General features: G+C 33.6%; 2 protein-coding genes across 5 annotated transcripts; both read left to right on the top strand.

Moving 5' to 3' along the window:
* The first annotated feature begins 27 nt into the window (after positions 1-27).
* Positions 28-10,141, top strand: LOC140962946 (uncharacterized). Its single transcript, XM_073422075.1, has 15 exons — positions 28-236; positions 447-620; positions 779-830; positions 920-1,027; positions 1,923-2,007; positions 3,028-3,082; positions 3,278-3,661; positions 4,906-4,965; positions 6,389-6,487; positions 6,588-6,698; positions 7,592-7,663; positions 7,803-7,919; positions 8,032-8,181; positions 8,769-8,873; positions 9,624-10,141. The coding sequence occupies exons 1-15, from the start codon at positions 174-176 to the stop codon at positions 9,945-9,947; spliced, it is 1,959 nt and encodes a 652-aa protein (XP_073278176.1). The 5' UTR covers positions 28-173; the 3' UTR covers positions 9,948-10,141.
* A 2,242-nt stretch (positions 10,142-12,383) lies between these two features.
* On the top strand, positions 12,384-15,745 carry LOC140963105 (uncharacterized). 4 transcript variants are annotated; one of them, XM_073422336.1, is made up of 2 exons: positions 12,384-12,506; positions 14,304-15,745. In XM_073422336.1, the coding sequence occupies exon 2, from the start codon at positions 14,367-14,369 to the stop codon at positions 15,456-15,458; it is 1,092 nt and encodes a 363-aa protein (XP_073278437.1). In that variant the 5' UTR covers positions 12,384-12,506; positions 14,304-14,366; the 3' UTR covers positions 15,459-15,745. The 4 variants fall into 4 exon arrangements, with proteins under 4 accessions (XP_073278437.1, XP_073278441.1, XP_073278438.1 ...); XM_073422340.1 differs by having other exon boundaries at positions 12,384-12,465; XM_073422337.1 differs by having other exon boundaries at positions 12,397-13,795.
* Positions 15,746-17,720: the final 1,975 nt, after the last annotated feature.

Below are 17,720 nucleotides of genomic sequence, written 5' to 3' on the forward strand. Positions count from 1 at the left end.
CACACACAAAAACTAGCAATTAAGATCACTATCTTCGAGCGCGTGGCTGTGAGACTAGAAACACCCACCACCCCGCCCCCGTCATCCTCATTCCTCTTCTTTCTCCTTCGCCGACAAGTTAATCAACCATATATTCAACGTCTCCTCCCTCTCACACAGATACATTGGCGGTGATGCACGAGACGGAAGTCCATGATCTGTCAGATGATGCAGACTATGCTGCATCGATTCGACAGGTAATCAATTTATCGCATGGTGTCGTTTGCTTATTTTTTTGTTTCATTGATGGTGCATGATTGCGTATAGTAATGGAAGGTTTGGCGATTGACATAGGATTTTAATTTGATTATGATCAGATCTTTTTTTTTTACTGTTGAGGCATGGATCGCTTGATTGTGTATGCAGGAATTTCACGATATTCATTTGGGCTCTGTTTTTGTGATTAGGCCTCTGGTGTCATGAAACGGAGTGATAGCGGTAAAAGGAGCTCATCGAGTGACTTGGATGGTGCGGAGATCGTGTATACAAAGGATAACGTGGCAATTCATCCCACGCAATATGCTTCCGAGAGAATCAGCGGCCGGTTGAAGTTGATCAAGCAAGGGAATTCTCTTTTCATGGTATTGCTTTGTTTCTATTTATGTTGGGAGAAAAGGAGTTTTTACTTCATGGAATTTAGATTTTTTTGGCTGTTGTGATGATTTTTCTTAGTGAGCTTTCTTGACGAGCTACTCCATTGTGCTTTAGACTTTGAAATGATCTTTTAATTCCGTTGTAGACATGGATTCCTTACAAAGGCAAAAGCTCGAGCGCTAGGTTGTCTGAGAAAGGTTGGGCCTCAGTTCTTGTAACTTACCTAACAGGGCACAACACACACATTTACCGAAATTTGTTAATTTTGTTTAATTATCATGTGCAGATATGAATCTGTACACCATTAGGGCTGTGCCATTTTCAGATATTCACTCAATACGTAGACATACTCCAACCCTGGGCTGGCAATATGTTATAGTTGTTATGTCATCAGGTATTGCTTCTATTTATTGTGTAATGGTACTTTTTAGCACACATTCTGGCGCATGTTTTTCTATTTTTCAACTCAAGGACTGCAAGAAAATATTGAACGTGGTTAATTTAATATAATAAATTAAGAAAAGTGTTCTTGTGTGATAATTGTGTTTTGAACAGTTGATTTGGAATGCGAAGTAACATGTTGATACAAAATTTTGATAAAGAAACATGAAAGATACTACTTTTTTTTAGAATTGTGTCCGAACATGTTAGTCAGTCATACATGGCTATGATATGTGATGGTCATTAATGGACCATGAAAACTGATATATTCGGTGTTACAGAAATGTAAAAATTAAGTGGATGAGATCAAATTAGAAATGATTACTGTAGTGAAAAGGTTGAATGTGCCCGATACTAAACAGAAGATAAGGGTCGTCCATTTAAGATAACTTGGGCACATCTAACGAATTCAGACATATGCGAATTATAATGGAGTCAGAAAATGGAAAGTTTTCACATGAGCTAAAGTGAGGGAACCATAATTAAGTAGAGATAAAGTTGATTTGTCTCTATTGAATCGAGGATAATTTAGGATATAATTTTAGGAGTATCAAATTGAAGATAAGTGATCCATTGGTCGATCCTAACTATGGGATTAATGCTTGTAATTCTATGATGATAATATTGTTTATTTGCTCGTGTTATATTTCTAAATCATGAGTGGTTGTCATTTTACTTTTTTTTTTGTAAATAAGTGATGTATTGTTTTATAATGTCATAAATTTCATAGATGTCATCGTGTACTGTTCGCTGAAGCAGCTGTTATACGTGGGTTATTTTTTCGTGATATTTTTCCATCTCGATGTTAATAGTCACTTATCATATCTCATTTCCTATAACAATTTCAGGACTAGCTTTTCCTCCCCTTTATTTCTACAATGGAGGAGTCAGAGAATTTATAACAACTGCTAAGCAGCATGTTGTCCTTGTCAGGTAAGTATCATGTAACTTCTTTAACATAATAAAAAGCAATTATGCCTGTCTATCCTTAAGCATTCAAATGGCTCTGTTACATGTATTACGACTATTTTTTTCGTGTAGTGTCTATCCAAAAGGACCACAACCAAAATAATTTATATATTGGTTGAATTTGCTGCTCTTTCTGGAATTTTCCATGAAAACTGCTCCTATTGCTTAGAAATTTTCCCAAGAGCTTCCGGAGTCTGAAAACATGTGTTGGCTATTTGTTTTCTCTATTTCAATAGCTTACAATGAAATGTTCAACTTGCTTCTTTTCTTGCTCTGAACAAGAAGTCCATGCTTTAGTAGTGAAGAAATGGAATGAAGAGTGGTATCTATATGTTTGTATGATACTATATTTTTTTTTATAGAATCCACATGATAAACTTGAACCTGCCATGGAACTAATTTTATCTGGTAATTCTGTCAGTTTTCTAGTACTCAAATCTTTAATTTCTCGGCAATAAGCGGTGTAAGAATGGTTTAGATACAAAAAATATCTAGAGTTAAAATTTGAATTTATCTTGAATAATGGCTAAATACTTGAGGAATACGTATTATGTTATCCAGGATATTCTTGAGGTAAGTAGCTGATGTTAACCAAAACTCTTGCGAATAATGTTGTGAACTATTTAATCGAACTACATACCATTACTTTATTTGCAGTTGAAATTCTTATATGAAGAAAAAATAATGTCAAGCAATTGTATTGTCGACTGCGTGTGATGAGTTTATAGTTAATCTTAATGTAGATAACTGATGAGAAGATAAAAATATATATTTTTGTTGAATGGAAAACAGAGATTTTATTTGATATATATCACATTTTTCCATGTTGAAATATATGTTTGACTACATTTCTGAGATTGATTTTTCTTAAAAAGAATAAAATTGAGAATTTCTCCATCATGGTGGTTGACTTATAAATGTGGAAGCAATTTTTTTTATTTGATTTGTTTGTCTGTGGTCGCTCATTTGATGTTACATTTATAGGTCAGCTGAAGATGCAAATGTTTTTCTCGTGAACGATTTTCAAAATCCTCTCCAGGTAATTGGAATTTTTTTTCTGAATGTAGGTAATTGGAATTTTGAAATGCCTAATTTGTTTTTTTCCGAACAAGATAGTCAAAGCAGTAGATTGAATTTTTTCCCCATATATCTCAGCCTGTTATTGATTAAAAATGGCTTACACAATTACCAATAATCAGGCTGATAGATAAATAGCAGTCTTTTGCTTTTACAGCGAACTCTGTCTTCCTTGGAGCTTCCTATGGCTGTTTCTGTTGCAAATGTCCCGTCTCCAACTCTTGCTGCTAGTGAATTCCCCTCAGGTGCTCATCAAGAAAATGATGTTTCCATGAAAAGCTCCAACAGTTTTCAGCAAAATGGTAGACAGAGGCAGAAACAACATGATCCCGCTAGGGACCTTTCAATACAAGTCTTGGAGAAATTCTCACTTGTCACTAGATTTGCTCGAGAATCAACTTCCCAGATCTTTCGGGATAGTCTTACTGACGGCTTTTCCATTAATGAAGGGAGGAAGCTTGATCAGTCTTCTCCAGATCATCACCTTATCACAGCATCTGTTGAATCTGAAAAAGTGCCTGTAGCATCTGATCCATTGGAGGTAACACGTCATTTCTCCTTTCCACTCTTTCACAGTTTCCTAGAAACTCAACTTTAGTGGATCTGAGTTAGTGCAACGTAACTATGAAAAATTCCTTATTTGGTTAAATGTCCCTTTTGGGAGATATATCTAGGAGGATTCCAAGGAGGCATAAATGTCGTTTTTATTTCTTAATTTGTAACATAATTCGTTTACACTCAATAATTCTGTACAAAGCTTGCATCCAGTCTTATCTTACGGCAGCTGCTGGCTCAAACTTGTTCAATGTGTATTACCTTGATAGAGTCGCTGTTCCATTATGGAAAGGAGTATCAATTGTATAAGCCTTCCCTGTTGGAAATTTCATGGTTCCCTTGCATTTTTTATCATTGATTCTGGTGAGAGATAACAGTCCAGAGATACTGCCCAGTGCTATCAAATTAGAATGTCCAAATCTTCTTCCAGTTTGGTTTCAAAATAACCTCTAGGAAATTAATTTGGTGATGAAACAGCCATTAATTTGGTAATAACTAATAATTGAGCTTACAATTGTAAAGAGGTATACATTAGGAGATCTGGTTTTGTTGAATGTCTTCTTTCAGCTTTATTTTATTGGTATGACTCATCTTTTAACTTTAAACTGTTTTCCTTTCCTTCATTGGATGCTCACAATGTTTATTTACTGGGGAGCTTCTTTTATTGGTCTATTTGATATTTATTACAAATGTTGGCTTGCTGACTTGATTTGTTTTTCAATTTTGGCCCTTGTACAACTTGAGAGCTTGAAAGTATGATGTTCCAATCTTTCAGATATACTTCGAAACATGCAAGGATAGTGTAAAACAAAGTGGAAATTCATGTGTATCACATTTCTGAAGTCAGTTTTCCTTTTACCATTTAAAACCAACCGACACTAGTGCTCAGATATTTGAATTTGTTATAGCATGGCCCTTTCCATTCTGACCTCCAATAATAAAGAAATTATATTTGAGATCTGGCTAAAATAAAGTTTAGGGAGGGTATGTCCATTAATTGTTTGTATTGCCTATTTTAATATGTCCATGTGCAAGTTACTATTATTATCACATGGATATTCACAAGTTAATATTAAAGCGTGATAAACTTCATAGTTTAATAGTGTCAATTAATTGTTTGTGTTGCCAATTTTAACATGTCCATATGCAAGTCACTACTATTATTACATAGATATTCACCGTCTTTGTTTTCTTTCACTCTTTTATTTAGTACATTTCTTTTCTCAACAGTTTGATAAATTATCGCTAGTTTGGGGAAAACCGCGTCAGCCACCATTGGGGCATGAAGAGGTACATGACACTTTTTTTTCTCACTTATGAGAGTGTTCCAAGTTCTCTGATTGTTTATTTTTGTTTGTGAATATTCTCTTCTTATACTTCATTTATTCTTTTGAGTTTTTTTATCGAGTGGACTTTCTCAAAATAGTCGAGGGATGACATGAATAAGTGGTGGTAGAGCATAATAGTTACTTCATAAGTGCAACATATAAGTAATTAAGTATTCTGATCTTTTTCCTTTCATTGTACATGCACAAAAAATGTGTGATCTTGTACATACTAGAGTTCAGATAAGAACTGAAGTTACATGCATTTTGTGCTATTTGTTTTAATCAAATGTGTGGGTAAAGGTGTGCACATATCGGGTTTCTTGGATTTTTTGTCCTGATCGAGTTAATCCTATTGTATTGGATGAATCTGATTCATTAATATTGGTGCTCATGCAATCAAAATATGATCATATTTACAGTCCACAAGTATTTGTCAAATGTTTATATATTATGTATTTATATACGAACTTATTGTGTAAGATGCTCTAGTTTAATTGTCAAGTAATCAGTGACTAAAAACTCTAAAAATACTTTTTTTTTTAATACGAAACATAATATATTGATTGAATGTAAATAGTGAGTACAAGTAGCGGATAAGAAATCCGCTATAAACAAAGGATTAAAAACAAACTACAACGCCACTATCATGAGAAAACAAATTTCCAATCCCTGGATAAATCGGAGACACTGAGATGTCGATGTTCCGGCTGTAACATCGACCAACACGCCACCCTGAATTTAATTTTATCCCATACTTCGTGGACCGAGTCCGACTTCTCTTCAAATATTCTTGTATTTCTTTCCAACCAAATCGACCATGATATGCAATGAACGATGAGAAAGCCAACCACTCGGCTAAAGAACCATTCTTCTTGATCCTGTAATCAATATAAGCTTCTCAGAAATCTGAATTATGTGTCTTATATCTAATCCAGCACCTTATTCTATAGATATATGATTAGTATTGGTAAACAGTTTGTTAATTAAAGATATTTCCACCGAGTTACAGAATCTCATTTCTGCCTTTTTCTCCCTTTCATCATTTTGCCAGATTGCATGTCACTTGATAGCACGACCATAAACTGTAACAATCGGCTTTTAATGTTGTAGTCTCACATGATTGACTATGTTTCTGGGTGATATCAATGTATCAAAGATGGCTCCACCAAGATGAAACAAAGAAAGAACATACTTATTAGTCGAACTTCAGCCATATGCCCGTATCCTTCTTTCACCTGATTTTCTATTGGATATACACAATATGTCTGTTACATTCCTTTTCGTGAATGACTTGGGCAGCCGGAGTCGGTTATTTTGACTTTCAGAACTAGAAATTTCTGATAATGTATTGCCATCTATTTTTAATAAAAAATCTGTACTTGCAGTGGACTACATTCTTGGATTCAGAAGGGCGAGTAATGGATTCACAAGCACTTAGAAAGAGAATCTTCTATGGGGGAGTTGAGCACAATATGCGAAAGATGGTTCGTGCATTGAAAAAGACATGCAGGATTGATTCATTTTTATTGAATTTATAATTTCATTTCTTAATGTGAATGATGTGGATTTTATTATCATTTACAGGTTTGGACATTTTTATTAGGATACCATTCATATGATTCAACGTATGCGGAGAGGGAATACCTGACATCAGTAAAGAAAACTGAGTATGAAACAATTAAAAAACAGTGGCAGGTTAGTAGTTGTTTATTTCAGCATCTGTTACCTTTTTTTTAATGATTTGTTCTTAAAATTACTGCTGTTTATTGTTTAATGTAATCTAGGAACAATTGACCTTTTCTTTTTCTTTTACATCACACACATGCACATTTTATTTTGCACGTGATTTGTTTATATGAAGTGACATATTCACATTACTTGGTTATTTTCGCATCACGGTGGAACTTTCTGATGAAATATCTATCAATGATCGATATATCATTTTCTCTTATCCATCTCTTGACCCACTTTCATGCAATGTTGACAGTAATTTATTTATGGCCTGATATCTTCATCATTTTTTATCTCATTATTTGTGGCATTTGTTTAAACTGATTACTACTGAAAGTTGGGGTCAAGATGGGAAAGAGTGATCTAGGGTGGGCTTATTGAAACTGGAAGGCTTGTTTTGCTTTATAATGGCTTGAGGGTTCAATAGAATAACATAACTAGTGTGATGTGAAAATGTCTAAGAGGCATGATCCTGCAAGTCTAAAACTGAAGAGGGATGTAATGGTAGACTAGAAAGGATGCAGTGGCATATTGGGGGACTATTTCTATCTTAGTTTCGTTTTGTTGTGGCCCCTCCTTTTTAATGGTAATCACAAAATCTATGTCAATATAATTGGATAGAAAATTTTAAAAAAACAATAACTTAAAATTTTAATTCTATGTTGATCTGTATATATATCAAAAATTTTTAAAACTGGATTTTACAAAATATTAACACGTTATTGATATAATTAGCAATGTATGTGGAACATGTGAATCCGGTCGTTGGTATTCTTTATGATCTCAATTTGGTAACAATTGGCTATTTTAATTTAATGACCTAGCTTAACAGTTTCAAGTTGTTTTTCTTTTCTTAGAGCATTTCACCTGAGCAGGCTAAAAGATTTACAAAATTCAGGGAGAGGAAAGGCCTTATTGACAAGGATGTGGTACACTCTACCGGCACACAATTTTCTTGGCTTATATATATATGTATCTATCTATCTATATATATGTGTGTATATGTATGTATTCAAGACGTTGCAGAATGCAATGCTATTAATAATTTGTTCTATTTTCTACTTGAAGGTGAGGACTGACCGGTCACTCTCATTCTATGATGGTGATGAAAATTCCAATGTGTATCTCTTGCGCGACATTCTGCTGACTTACTCATTTTACAACTTTGATCTTGGATATTGCCAGGTAGTCGGATTGTTTTTATATTGTTGAGCTGACAAGTGCTTGTGAAATGCTATTCGTGATCGCCATTGTCGTTACACCGATTGCTGCTTCTTAAGCTTTTTTCGACTTTCAGGGCATGAGTGATCTTCTATCCCCAATCTTGTTTGTCATGGGAGATGAATCCGAGTCCTTTTGGTGCTTTGTTTCTCTCATGGAACGCCTTGGACCAAATTTCAATCGCGATCAAAGTGGGATGCATTCTCAACTTTTTGCATTGTCAAAGGTCCTTTCTTTCTCTTTTGCTATACATCTCGCTATCCTTTTAGATTTAGTTTATTGAATCATGATCTGTAAAATTAGTTTGTTTCATGAGAAGTAGCTTTGATGTGAGTCTCAGAGCTATATCTGGCTATTGTTTCAAATTTAGTGCCATCTAATTGTTTTAGGAATTTGGTCTTGATCTACAGGACAGGTGCTGAGACTTGAAGTATGGTTGTCTTGTTTTTCCAGGATTTTCTTTCTTCTTGACATTTTGTTCTCAGATACTTACTGTTTAATGCAAAAACTGCAAATTTTATTTTATAGTTAATTGATCTTTTTTTTTTAATCAATGGGAGAAACTTCAATTTTTTCTGATGAATCTATGCGAACACATCCACCAACTAAATATATAGGTTTCTTGCTATATGATATTTGTTTTAAGGAATGATTAAACATTTACTTTAAGAGTTTTAAACTTGTGGGTTTTGCATCAGTATTTAAATTCACCTCACTTTACTTCTTATGATTTTGATATTTGTTCGATGTTTTGTGTAGTTCTGGCAGTTTCATTTTGATTTAGTGAGTAAAATGAAATTCTATTTTATGCAGCTGGTCGAGTTGTTAGACAGCCCATTGCATAACTATTTTGCGCAGAATGATTGCTTGAACTATTTCTTCTGTTTTCGCTGGCTTCTTATACAGTTTAAGAGGCAAGTGCTACTGCTGCTTTGAATCTTGTCTATTTAATGTTTTACTTTTATCTCATGAAATATTCTTACATACCCGGATAAAATCCTGGACATTTTAAACTCGTGCTTACTTTCTAAGATTTTTCAAAATTTTCCATAGTCAAGTTTACTTCTAGCCTTGATAATTCTCCCTCATTTCAGATAAGTACCTAAATTTCATTTTGAACTCCATTGTGATTGGGTCGATGAATTTAATTTTGATTATAGTTTTATTGTTAATAATGAATCAAGAAGCTTGTACCAAACAGTAATTGGAAACTCATCGTTATGAAAATCTAACAATCAAAAAAATAATTTTATTAAAAAGTGATATAACAGTAGGAAAAAAATTTCCGATACATCTATTTTCTCTATAGATCAAATCTTAAATTCATACTTTATTTTTTTACACATTAGTTGAACAAAGTAAAATGAATTTCAAATGACTTCATTATTAAGTGAACTTAAAATTCATCTTAATTAACACGAACATTATATAAATATGCAAACAATGGATTTGAACTTCATCAATACAAATACATTAGTGTTATTTATGCATCTAGGAGGAACTAATAAAGCAAAAGTTAAAGTGTCGGATTCCCTAGATTGAAGAAACCTTAATCTACAGTCTTTAACAGTCCATATAGTGTACCGCATTAACCAAGTCTTACTGTGGCCAGTCATGCATTTCAGATTGTCAGATTGTTAAGTTGATGACTCTAATATTTGCAGGGAGTTTGAATATGAGAAGACAATGCGTATGTGGGAGGTACTATGGACCCATTATCTGAGTGAGCATCTCCACCTATATGTCTGTGTCGCTATCCTCAAAAGACACCGTGCTAAAATAATGGGAGAAAAAATGGATTTCGATACACTCCTAAAATTTATCAATGAACTGAGTGATCACATTGATCTCGATGCGACCCTCAGGGATGCAGAAGCCTTGTGTATATATGCTGGTGAGAATGGCGCAGCTTCTATCCCACCTGGAACCCCACCTTCTCTGCCACTTGAGGATGCTTCAATATATCCTCAACCAGATGATGATATACTGTAGGATTCTTTGTAAATGCCAAATGAACTACTCAAACGTGTGAATTCATTTCTCGTTTTACTTTCGAAATTCACGTATTTTAGTATTTTAGTTTCTTACTGGAATTGAATTCACCTTTATTTCTTTAGAGTTGAGAAATTTTGTTCTAGAATCATACGATCATCCTTAAGTTCATATATTATCGCTTTCTGTTATCAGGATTTGGCTCATCTAAAGTTTGTTGACCTGATGAAAATTTGTAAACATTCAGGTGCATAATTAGTCTTTTGGCGATAGGTCTGACCACAATTCTAGAATCTACTGTTTCGGTTTAAGCTAATGTGGAACTGGAACTTAAACTGTTTGAACATAGTTTGGGTCTGGTTTGTAACGAACTCGAGTCCAAGTTTATTTTTTTTTAAATTTAATAAGCGAGAAATTTTATTAGAAAATTATGAAAAAATAAATAGTTTTGAATTTATTTATTTATTTTTGACGATGTGAAAACTTGTGTCGCTATTTTTTGGTATGTACTGAGTAAAATTTCGGGCTAACGCAATAACCTGCAAACTACGTTAGTCATGTGAACTGTACTGAGCAAGTATTGTGCGACATGCTCACCCGAGAAGTTGGTGTTAGGGAGAATTAAATTTCTGACTATTGGTCAAGCAATCACTTACTCTACTAATTCGGACACTATTTGGAGGCAATTTTGAATTTATTTATGTTTGTATTCATTCGAGATTGACGTTTACAATTTATGTATCATGAACAATGGTAAGTGTTCATTTATTCTACTAGAATCGGACACCCATAATGTGCAGTTTTAAATCTATTTATGTTTGTACTAATTCAAGGTTGATGTTTACAATGTAAGTATCGAACTAAATATTTTAAAATTCCAGAATGGTCGTGCAATCGAGTTAGAATAACATTCATATTTCATTTAAACTTGACTTTTCTTACCATGAGTGGCATTATTGGCGAAGTGATTTTTTTCCCCCTATCGTTTTCTTTTAAAAAAATTATTTTGTCAAATTTCAGTCATTTTATCGAGTTTTTTTTTTTATCTAGGTTTTCCTGCACTGCAAAAATTTCCTCATTCTAATCATACAATTTTTTTTTGAGAATATTCTGATTATACAATTTGTACTCATGCAAAGTGATGCGAATCCTGACAATGTAGTGAAGAAACATTGTATCAATATTCTAAATCTTTATTTAGAATATCATCAATCAAGCAAAAACAAGAAGATACCAAACCAAAACCCGAAGCTATATATTGATTTGATTTGGAAAATCGACCCAACCAACTCCACAATTATATAACAATACAAACCAAATTTAACAAAGTTTTAGAATTGTATAATTAATCTCGACTTGTTACCAATGCGTTAAAGACAAACATCAAACCCCTTTACTCATAATTAAGAACCTTGATATAAATTTGTAGCTGCCACGTCCAATCACGCTAATAGACAAAGATGATAAATAAAGTATCAAACATAATAGAGTAGATATTTTGTGAGACAGTCTCACGAATCTTTATCTGTGAGACGGGTCAATCCTACCGATTTTCACAATAAAAGTAATACTCTTAGCATAAAAAGTAATACTTTTTCATGGATGATCCAAATAAGAGATCCGTCTAACAAAATACGACCCGTGAGACCGTCTCACATAAGTTTTTCCCTACATAATAAGGATCAAATGAATATACTCCATAAAATAATAATAAATAAAATATCTCAAGACGAAGAAAACCTAAACTTCTTATGCAAAAATTCTTGTGAGACAGTCTCATTAATCAATTTTATGAAACAAATATCCAACTCGATACAACTCATGAAAAAACATTACTTTTTTATTCCAAAATATTATTTTTCATAGTATATATGAATCGAGTTGACCCATCTCATGGATATGAACTCGTGAGATAGTCTTACAAAACACAAACTCAACTTATTATAACAACGTTGAAATAACGTTTGTTAAGCACAAAAATAAAAAAACAACAACTCTTCGATTTCTAAATATCAATTACACTAAATAATATTTAACAAAACAAACTTAGAATTATAATCAAGTATTACTCAATTAGGTTCACCATCTTTAATTCTTCACTTAAATCAATTTTACTATGAATTTTAAGAAGCTATTGAATTGGTTGAAATTCGATCACATGACAGCGACCATGAATATTTAATTATATTGATTTATAGTGTATTTTTTATGAGTCGATTCTACGGATCTATATATATATATGAGACGGATCAACTCCATTCATATGTACAATGAAAAATAATAATTTTGACTTAAAAAGTAATATTTTCACATGATTTGCGTCGACTAAAAGTTCCTTTTAATAAATTTGACACGTGAAACCGTCCAAAGTAGATTGTTTTGATTTAATTTTATATTATATTATAAAATATGTGTTCAATTTTGGCAAAACTGTAACTTAATTGCTTGACGCAGCTATTTCATAGTTTCCCTTTTTCCTGCATACACTTCCTCCACGTATATCGAGACAAAAGTTCAGGTATTTTCTACATACGATACATAGAATTTCAAAGATGAAAGGTATGTGAAACTGGTTAAAGACTATTTGGATTTATCAGATTTTGTGTATTGATTTTTGGGGAATGATCGTTTCTTACCTAATTGGAACTACTCGTCGACTTTTTTGCCTAATAATTCTGTTACGCAGTTTTGTTTTCTTCTGTTGATTAATGGCGTCGATTATTGGAATCGTATGGTTAAAATCTTTTCGTTTTTTGTTTTTTTTTTGGGTGTGCATTTAATTTCAGACAGATCAAGAAGTTGGCTTTTGTTTGTATTGGTATTTTGTTAATACATGATGGATTCCCTACGAATGAAGAAATCCCATGTTTAAACTAGTGGGAAGTTTGATTAACTTCTAAATATTTGGATGGAAGTATCATTTCATGTATCATTCAAAAATTATATTAAATTATTTAACCCTAATGAAAATGATGGATATCTATGCAATATATGGTTAGAGATTGGTTTTGCATGAAACTTAAACTTTGTATGCGTTCTTAAAGTCATAAGTTAACAGAGATTAATTCAAAGTTTCAAACCGCATGAAAAGTTTCCTGGATCCAACAATATAATTGTTAACTGCAGGCAGCATGTTTGTGAATTTTTTACCATTGAATCCTTGTTTCTAAGTCATGTTTATCGAACTCCTGTGATAAATAAATTGTTCTACTTGTTTTTTGGGAGTTAATAACATGAGTGATTACTGATTAGTGACAATTTGTCATATGATGTTTGCAGTTATTTCTATGTCCATTGATTCTGATGGTTTAATCATCAACTTTTATTTGTGTTCTATATCATTCTGATGATCCATAATTTGGCTTCTTTTAAGTTGCTGTATAGATTCTGCTTTGCATGAACTAGCCCTTCCCAGTACAAATACAAACATATGGGAAATTTTTTTGTGTGACACTTTTATGGTTACCTCATCAAGTCTGGATTTTTTTTAATATAATATATAATATAATTTCATTGTCTCAAGAAACTGAGAGGTATTTAGGACATTTTTGGATGATTACTTAGGATGTTATCTTCATACCGTATGAAAAGTAAAGGGTTTATATTGAATACTGGCTTACTTGACAGTACAGGTTAGTGGTGATGGCAATTTTAAAGTTTTATATCTACTATCTATGTTAGGTGGTTTATGTTGTTTAAATTCTCGTTAAAAGTTTAGTTCATCTCAGAGATCTCTGCTGATGGAGTATGGTGGTGGAAAAAAGTCAGAGACATCCGTAGCTGAGCCATAGTAGTTACTTGATAAAGCATTCTTGTTAATTGAATGGCATTGAGGCACTGGAGCCTAGGTAGTAACTGTGATTCCTCGATCTTACTTGTTGTCAGTTGTTCTCTCAAGAAATCTCATTCAACTATAGAAACATGTTTGTAAAAAAATCTTTGTACATTGTTGGGCCGAATCTCAAATTTATTTGGACCTTCTGAGGAGCACAATGAATGCTTTAATATAGTTTGGAATTTTATATTATTTGATTTTATTTTATTTCTGAGGTTCTAGTAACCTACATGTAATTTTGTACACTGCCATGAAAATGAACTTACAACAGGTGCTGAAAGTGTGATTTGTCTTAACTGAACGATGATCATCCTGTAGGTTTAAGTAAGGTAGTTGGCTGTCTTATTTCTTTTTTTATTTGGAACTTGGCTCTAATTTCGTTCAACTTCTGTGAAATGTATTTGCTGTTACTCTTTGAACTTTTGATTTTGTGAACATCTGGCCAGATGTTAGATTCTAATTGTTTTTTATTTATTACTTGTACTTCAACCTTCTTAAAATACACTGAAATCGATATGCAGGGCATGATTGGTGGAACCATGATTCTATGTTAGCAATTAATCCTGATAAATGCCTCCTGTAGCATGGCCCCAAGATCTCACCGTCTCTCCTCCAGACGCACTCCTCGAAAGTTCCTTTGCATTCTTGTCTTAATACTTGGACCAATTGGTGTAATTGGAATTTTTGCCTACAGTCAGAAGATCTCATATTTTTTCCGCCCGATATGGGACAATCCTCCTCCTCCATTCGAGCACTTACCACATTATTATGCAGAGAATGTTTCTATGGGAAACCTTTGTCATCTCCATGGTTGGTCCTTGAGATCAGAGCCACGCAGAGTTTTTGATGGAATCATATTCAGCAATGAACTGGACATGCTTGAGATTCGGTGGAACGAACTCTATCCATATGTTAATAAATTCGTGATCCTGGAAGCTAATACTACTTTCACAGGTATTCCAAAGCCTCTCTACTTCGCTACAAATCGCAACAGATTTGCTTTTGCCGAAGAAAAAGTAGTCCATGGGGTATTCCCGGGTAGAATGGCATCACATGGGTCGCATGAAGACCCATTCAAACTCGAAGCAGAGCACCGTATAGCGATGAATGGGCTGCTTCGTCGGGCTGGTATAGCAGTTGGTGACCTGCTCATCATATCAGACACCGATGAAATCCCAAGTCCCCATACTGTGAAACTACTGAAATGGTGTGACGGGGCTCCTTCTGTGCTTCATCTTGAAATGAAGAATTATATGTATTCCTTCGAGTTCCCAGTCGACTATAGCAGCTGGCGTGCTACCATCCACATATACAACCAACATACCCAATACCGTCATTCTCGCCAGACTGATGTTATTTTCTCTGATGCAGGGTGGCATTGTAGCTTTTGCTTTCGGTATCTTAGAGAATTTGCATTCAAAATGACAGCATATAGTCATGCGGACCGGGTAAAGCGAAAAGAATTTTTGAAATATTCAAGAATTCAGGAACTCATATGTCGGGGAGATGATTTGTTCGATATGTTGCCTGAGGAGTATTCTTTCAAGGACTTGATCAAGAAAATGGGTTCAATTCCCAGGTCGGCCTCTGCAGTTCACATTCCTGCGTATTTGATTGAAAATGCGAAGAAGTTCGAGTTCCTACTTCCCGGAGGCTGTTTACGTTCACCGGGCTGAAGTTTGTGGAACGAGTTCTGTTCTTTTGTCTAGGTCTATCGTGTACAGGTACTCGAGTTGAGATCCATTGTATTCTCACTTTCTTGACTCGATTAGCGGGTTCAATTCTTTTTCCTAGTCCGGTCAAGTTCTCCACTCGTTCTTCTCCAGTTCTTGCTTCAAAATTTTACACGATTTTCTGGTTTTTTCGAAAGTCTCCTTTGTAGTATGCGAGAACGAAAAATATTGTATGGAGCAACGAATGGTTCAGGTCTAGCCGTGAGTATAGGACATAGCGTACTACTTGCTATCACAAGTGAATTTCACCTGGTGTAGGATAACATTTACCCTGTTTTAACCATTACTGATTGTTTTTTCATTTTCAAGTAGTAATTCAAGTTATCTTGATTTGTACGACAAAGTTTAAAAACAAGAAATATAAGACATCAATATATAAATAATTTATCCATGTCTTATCTTTCTGACAAATACTGCCTTTAATTTGTCATACGAAAACACACAAGGAATTGTGAAAAATCTCAAATATCAATTTTTCTTAAATCCAAAACAGTTCATATCAAAGATAATGAAGCTTTTTAAAAGACTATAATATAATATAATCAAGAATTCGAATTTAACTAGAAAAACAAACAATCTGATCCTAAATAAACGAAATATAGATAAACAAAATAAACTCAAACAAAACAAAAAATTTGATAAATGACTCACACTGTTGTGATATAGTTTCAGAGATACGAGTTTGGATCCTTGTTAAAACAAAAATCTATAACCCTTTTATAATAAAAAAAAAAAAAACATATTAAAAAGTGTTCGAACTTATTTGCAACTATTGTTCGGATATTAAGGTTCGAAAGACTCGAAATGTTTATATATATATATATATATAATATAAAATAATATTATATTAATAAATTATTAAAGTTCATGATCGACTCACGATTATCGAACAAAATAATTTTAGCTCGATTTTGGCTCGAGTTCGATAAGTTTGAATATGAATCAAATATTCATCTAGACTGCTTGAAAAACTTGTGAATCGACTCGATTCGTTTACAGAATATATCACACTCATAAAAACGGTGTATAAATATATCACACCCATAAAAATAGAATATTTATTGATACCCCGGGGAGGCCCGAGTCATTGGTATCAGGTTATCCAGGTTCATGGAATAGGTTATGAGAAGTTTTGGGTCAATCCGACAAATATCCGGGTAAATATATGCCCGAGACATCATCTCCACGGGCTACCAGTACCCGGGCAAATATATGCCCGAGATATCATCTCCCCGGGCTTCTAGACAAGTTCCCGGATGATGGCTCTCTACCCAGGTTACCTCGATAATAGCATTGCACTCGAGTGCACAAGCATGTGATACCTTATCTTGGTAATCATTACTGTCAAGATAACATGGATTTGACAAGGCAATAGGCTAAGAAAAGTTGGTGTCAGACAGTAGGGTATGGACAACCATCTTGCCATAATTAGTAAATAGACACTTAAAACAATGTCATCATTGACTTTCTTCTTATAAATACCAGGTTCGTTTATCATTGATTCATTTACTTACATATTGCTTACAGCCTTTATTACCAGATTCTCTCTAAAAAAAACGTTCACTGACTTGATCATCGGAGTGGTCAGACTGGAGAATCTTCCTGCACCCATTAACGTTCTTTCTCTCTTGAAAGCACAGGTCCAAGTACTCGTGCAACCATCTCCAGCCGTCAACTCAACCCGGTGCTATCGCTCACCAAACTCTTACCGGATTCAACTGGTCATCATTAGTTAGAAAAAAATGTGATCACTCATAGACATTATCATCTATTTATTCTCGTTCTACGAAAATCGAACTCAAATTATCATAACATCTCTTGTACAACAAAATTTTTTTTAAAATATCTATAACCTTTATAAATTAATATTCTGTAAATTATTAACCTCTCTGAAATAATTTTGATAAATTAATAAGATATGATAATTTTTCAGAAGACTTTAAATAAACCTATGATGAACATAGCTACCAATATCATAAATTAATAATTCTCTAAAATTACAAGACATAACTAGGATAATTATTAAAACATGATTATATTGATGTTTGTTTTTCCTTGAAGTTTAAATCTAGTGGATTTATAAAATTTTGGTGATGCGTTCTCGAACTGCAACAAAAAATCGTGAAGAATTATTTTTGTGAGTGATTTGTTTCACGTAATTGGTCCAGAGATACTTGTAATGACATTGTATGTAAGGTGTATTTT

The sequence above is a fragment of the Primulina huaijiensis genome, chromosome 17 (genome assembly GCF_012295235.1).
Source record: "Primulina huaijiensis isolate GDHJ02 chromosome 17, ASM1229523v2, whole genome shotgun sequence".
NCBI lineage: Eukaryota > Viridiplantae > Streptophyta > Magnoliopsida > Lamiales > Gesneriaceae > Primulina > Primulina huaijiensis.

Coding starts and splice junctions, on each gene's coding strand:
- LOC140962946 (XM_073422075.1), top strand. CDS start 174: ATGCACGAGACGGAAGTCCATGATCTGTCAGATGATGCAGACTATGCT. Junction 237..446: donor ATGCTGCATCGATTCGACAG/GTAATCAATTTA, acceptor TTTTGTGATTAG/GCCTCTGGTGTCATGAAACG. Junction 6,488..6,587: donor AGCACAATATGCGAAAGATG/GTTCGTGCATTG, acceptor TATCATTTACAG/GTTTGGACATTTTTATTAGG.
- LOC140963105 (XM_073422336.1), top strand. CDS start 14,367: ATGGCCCCAAGATCTCACCGTCTCTCCTCCAGACGCACTCCTCGAAAG.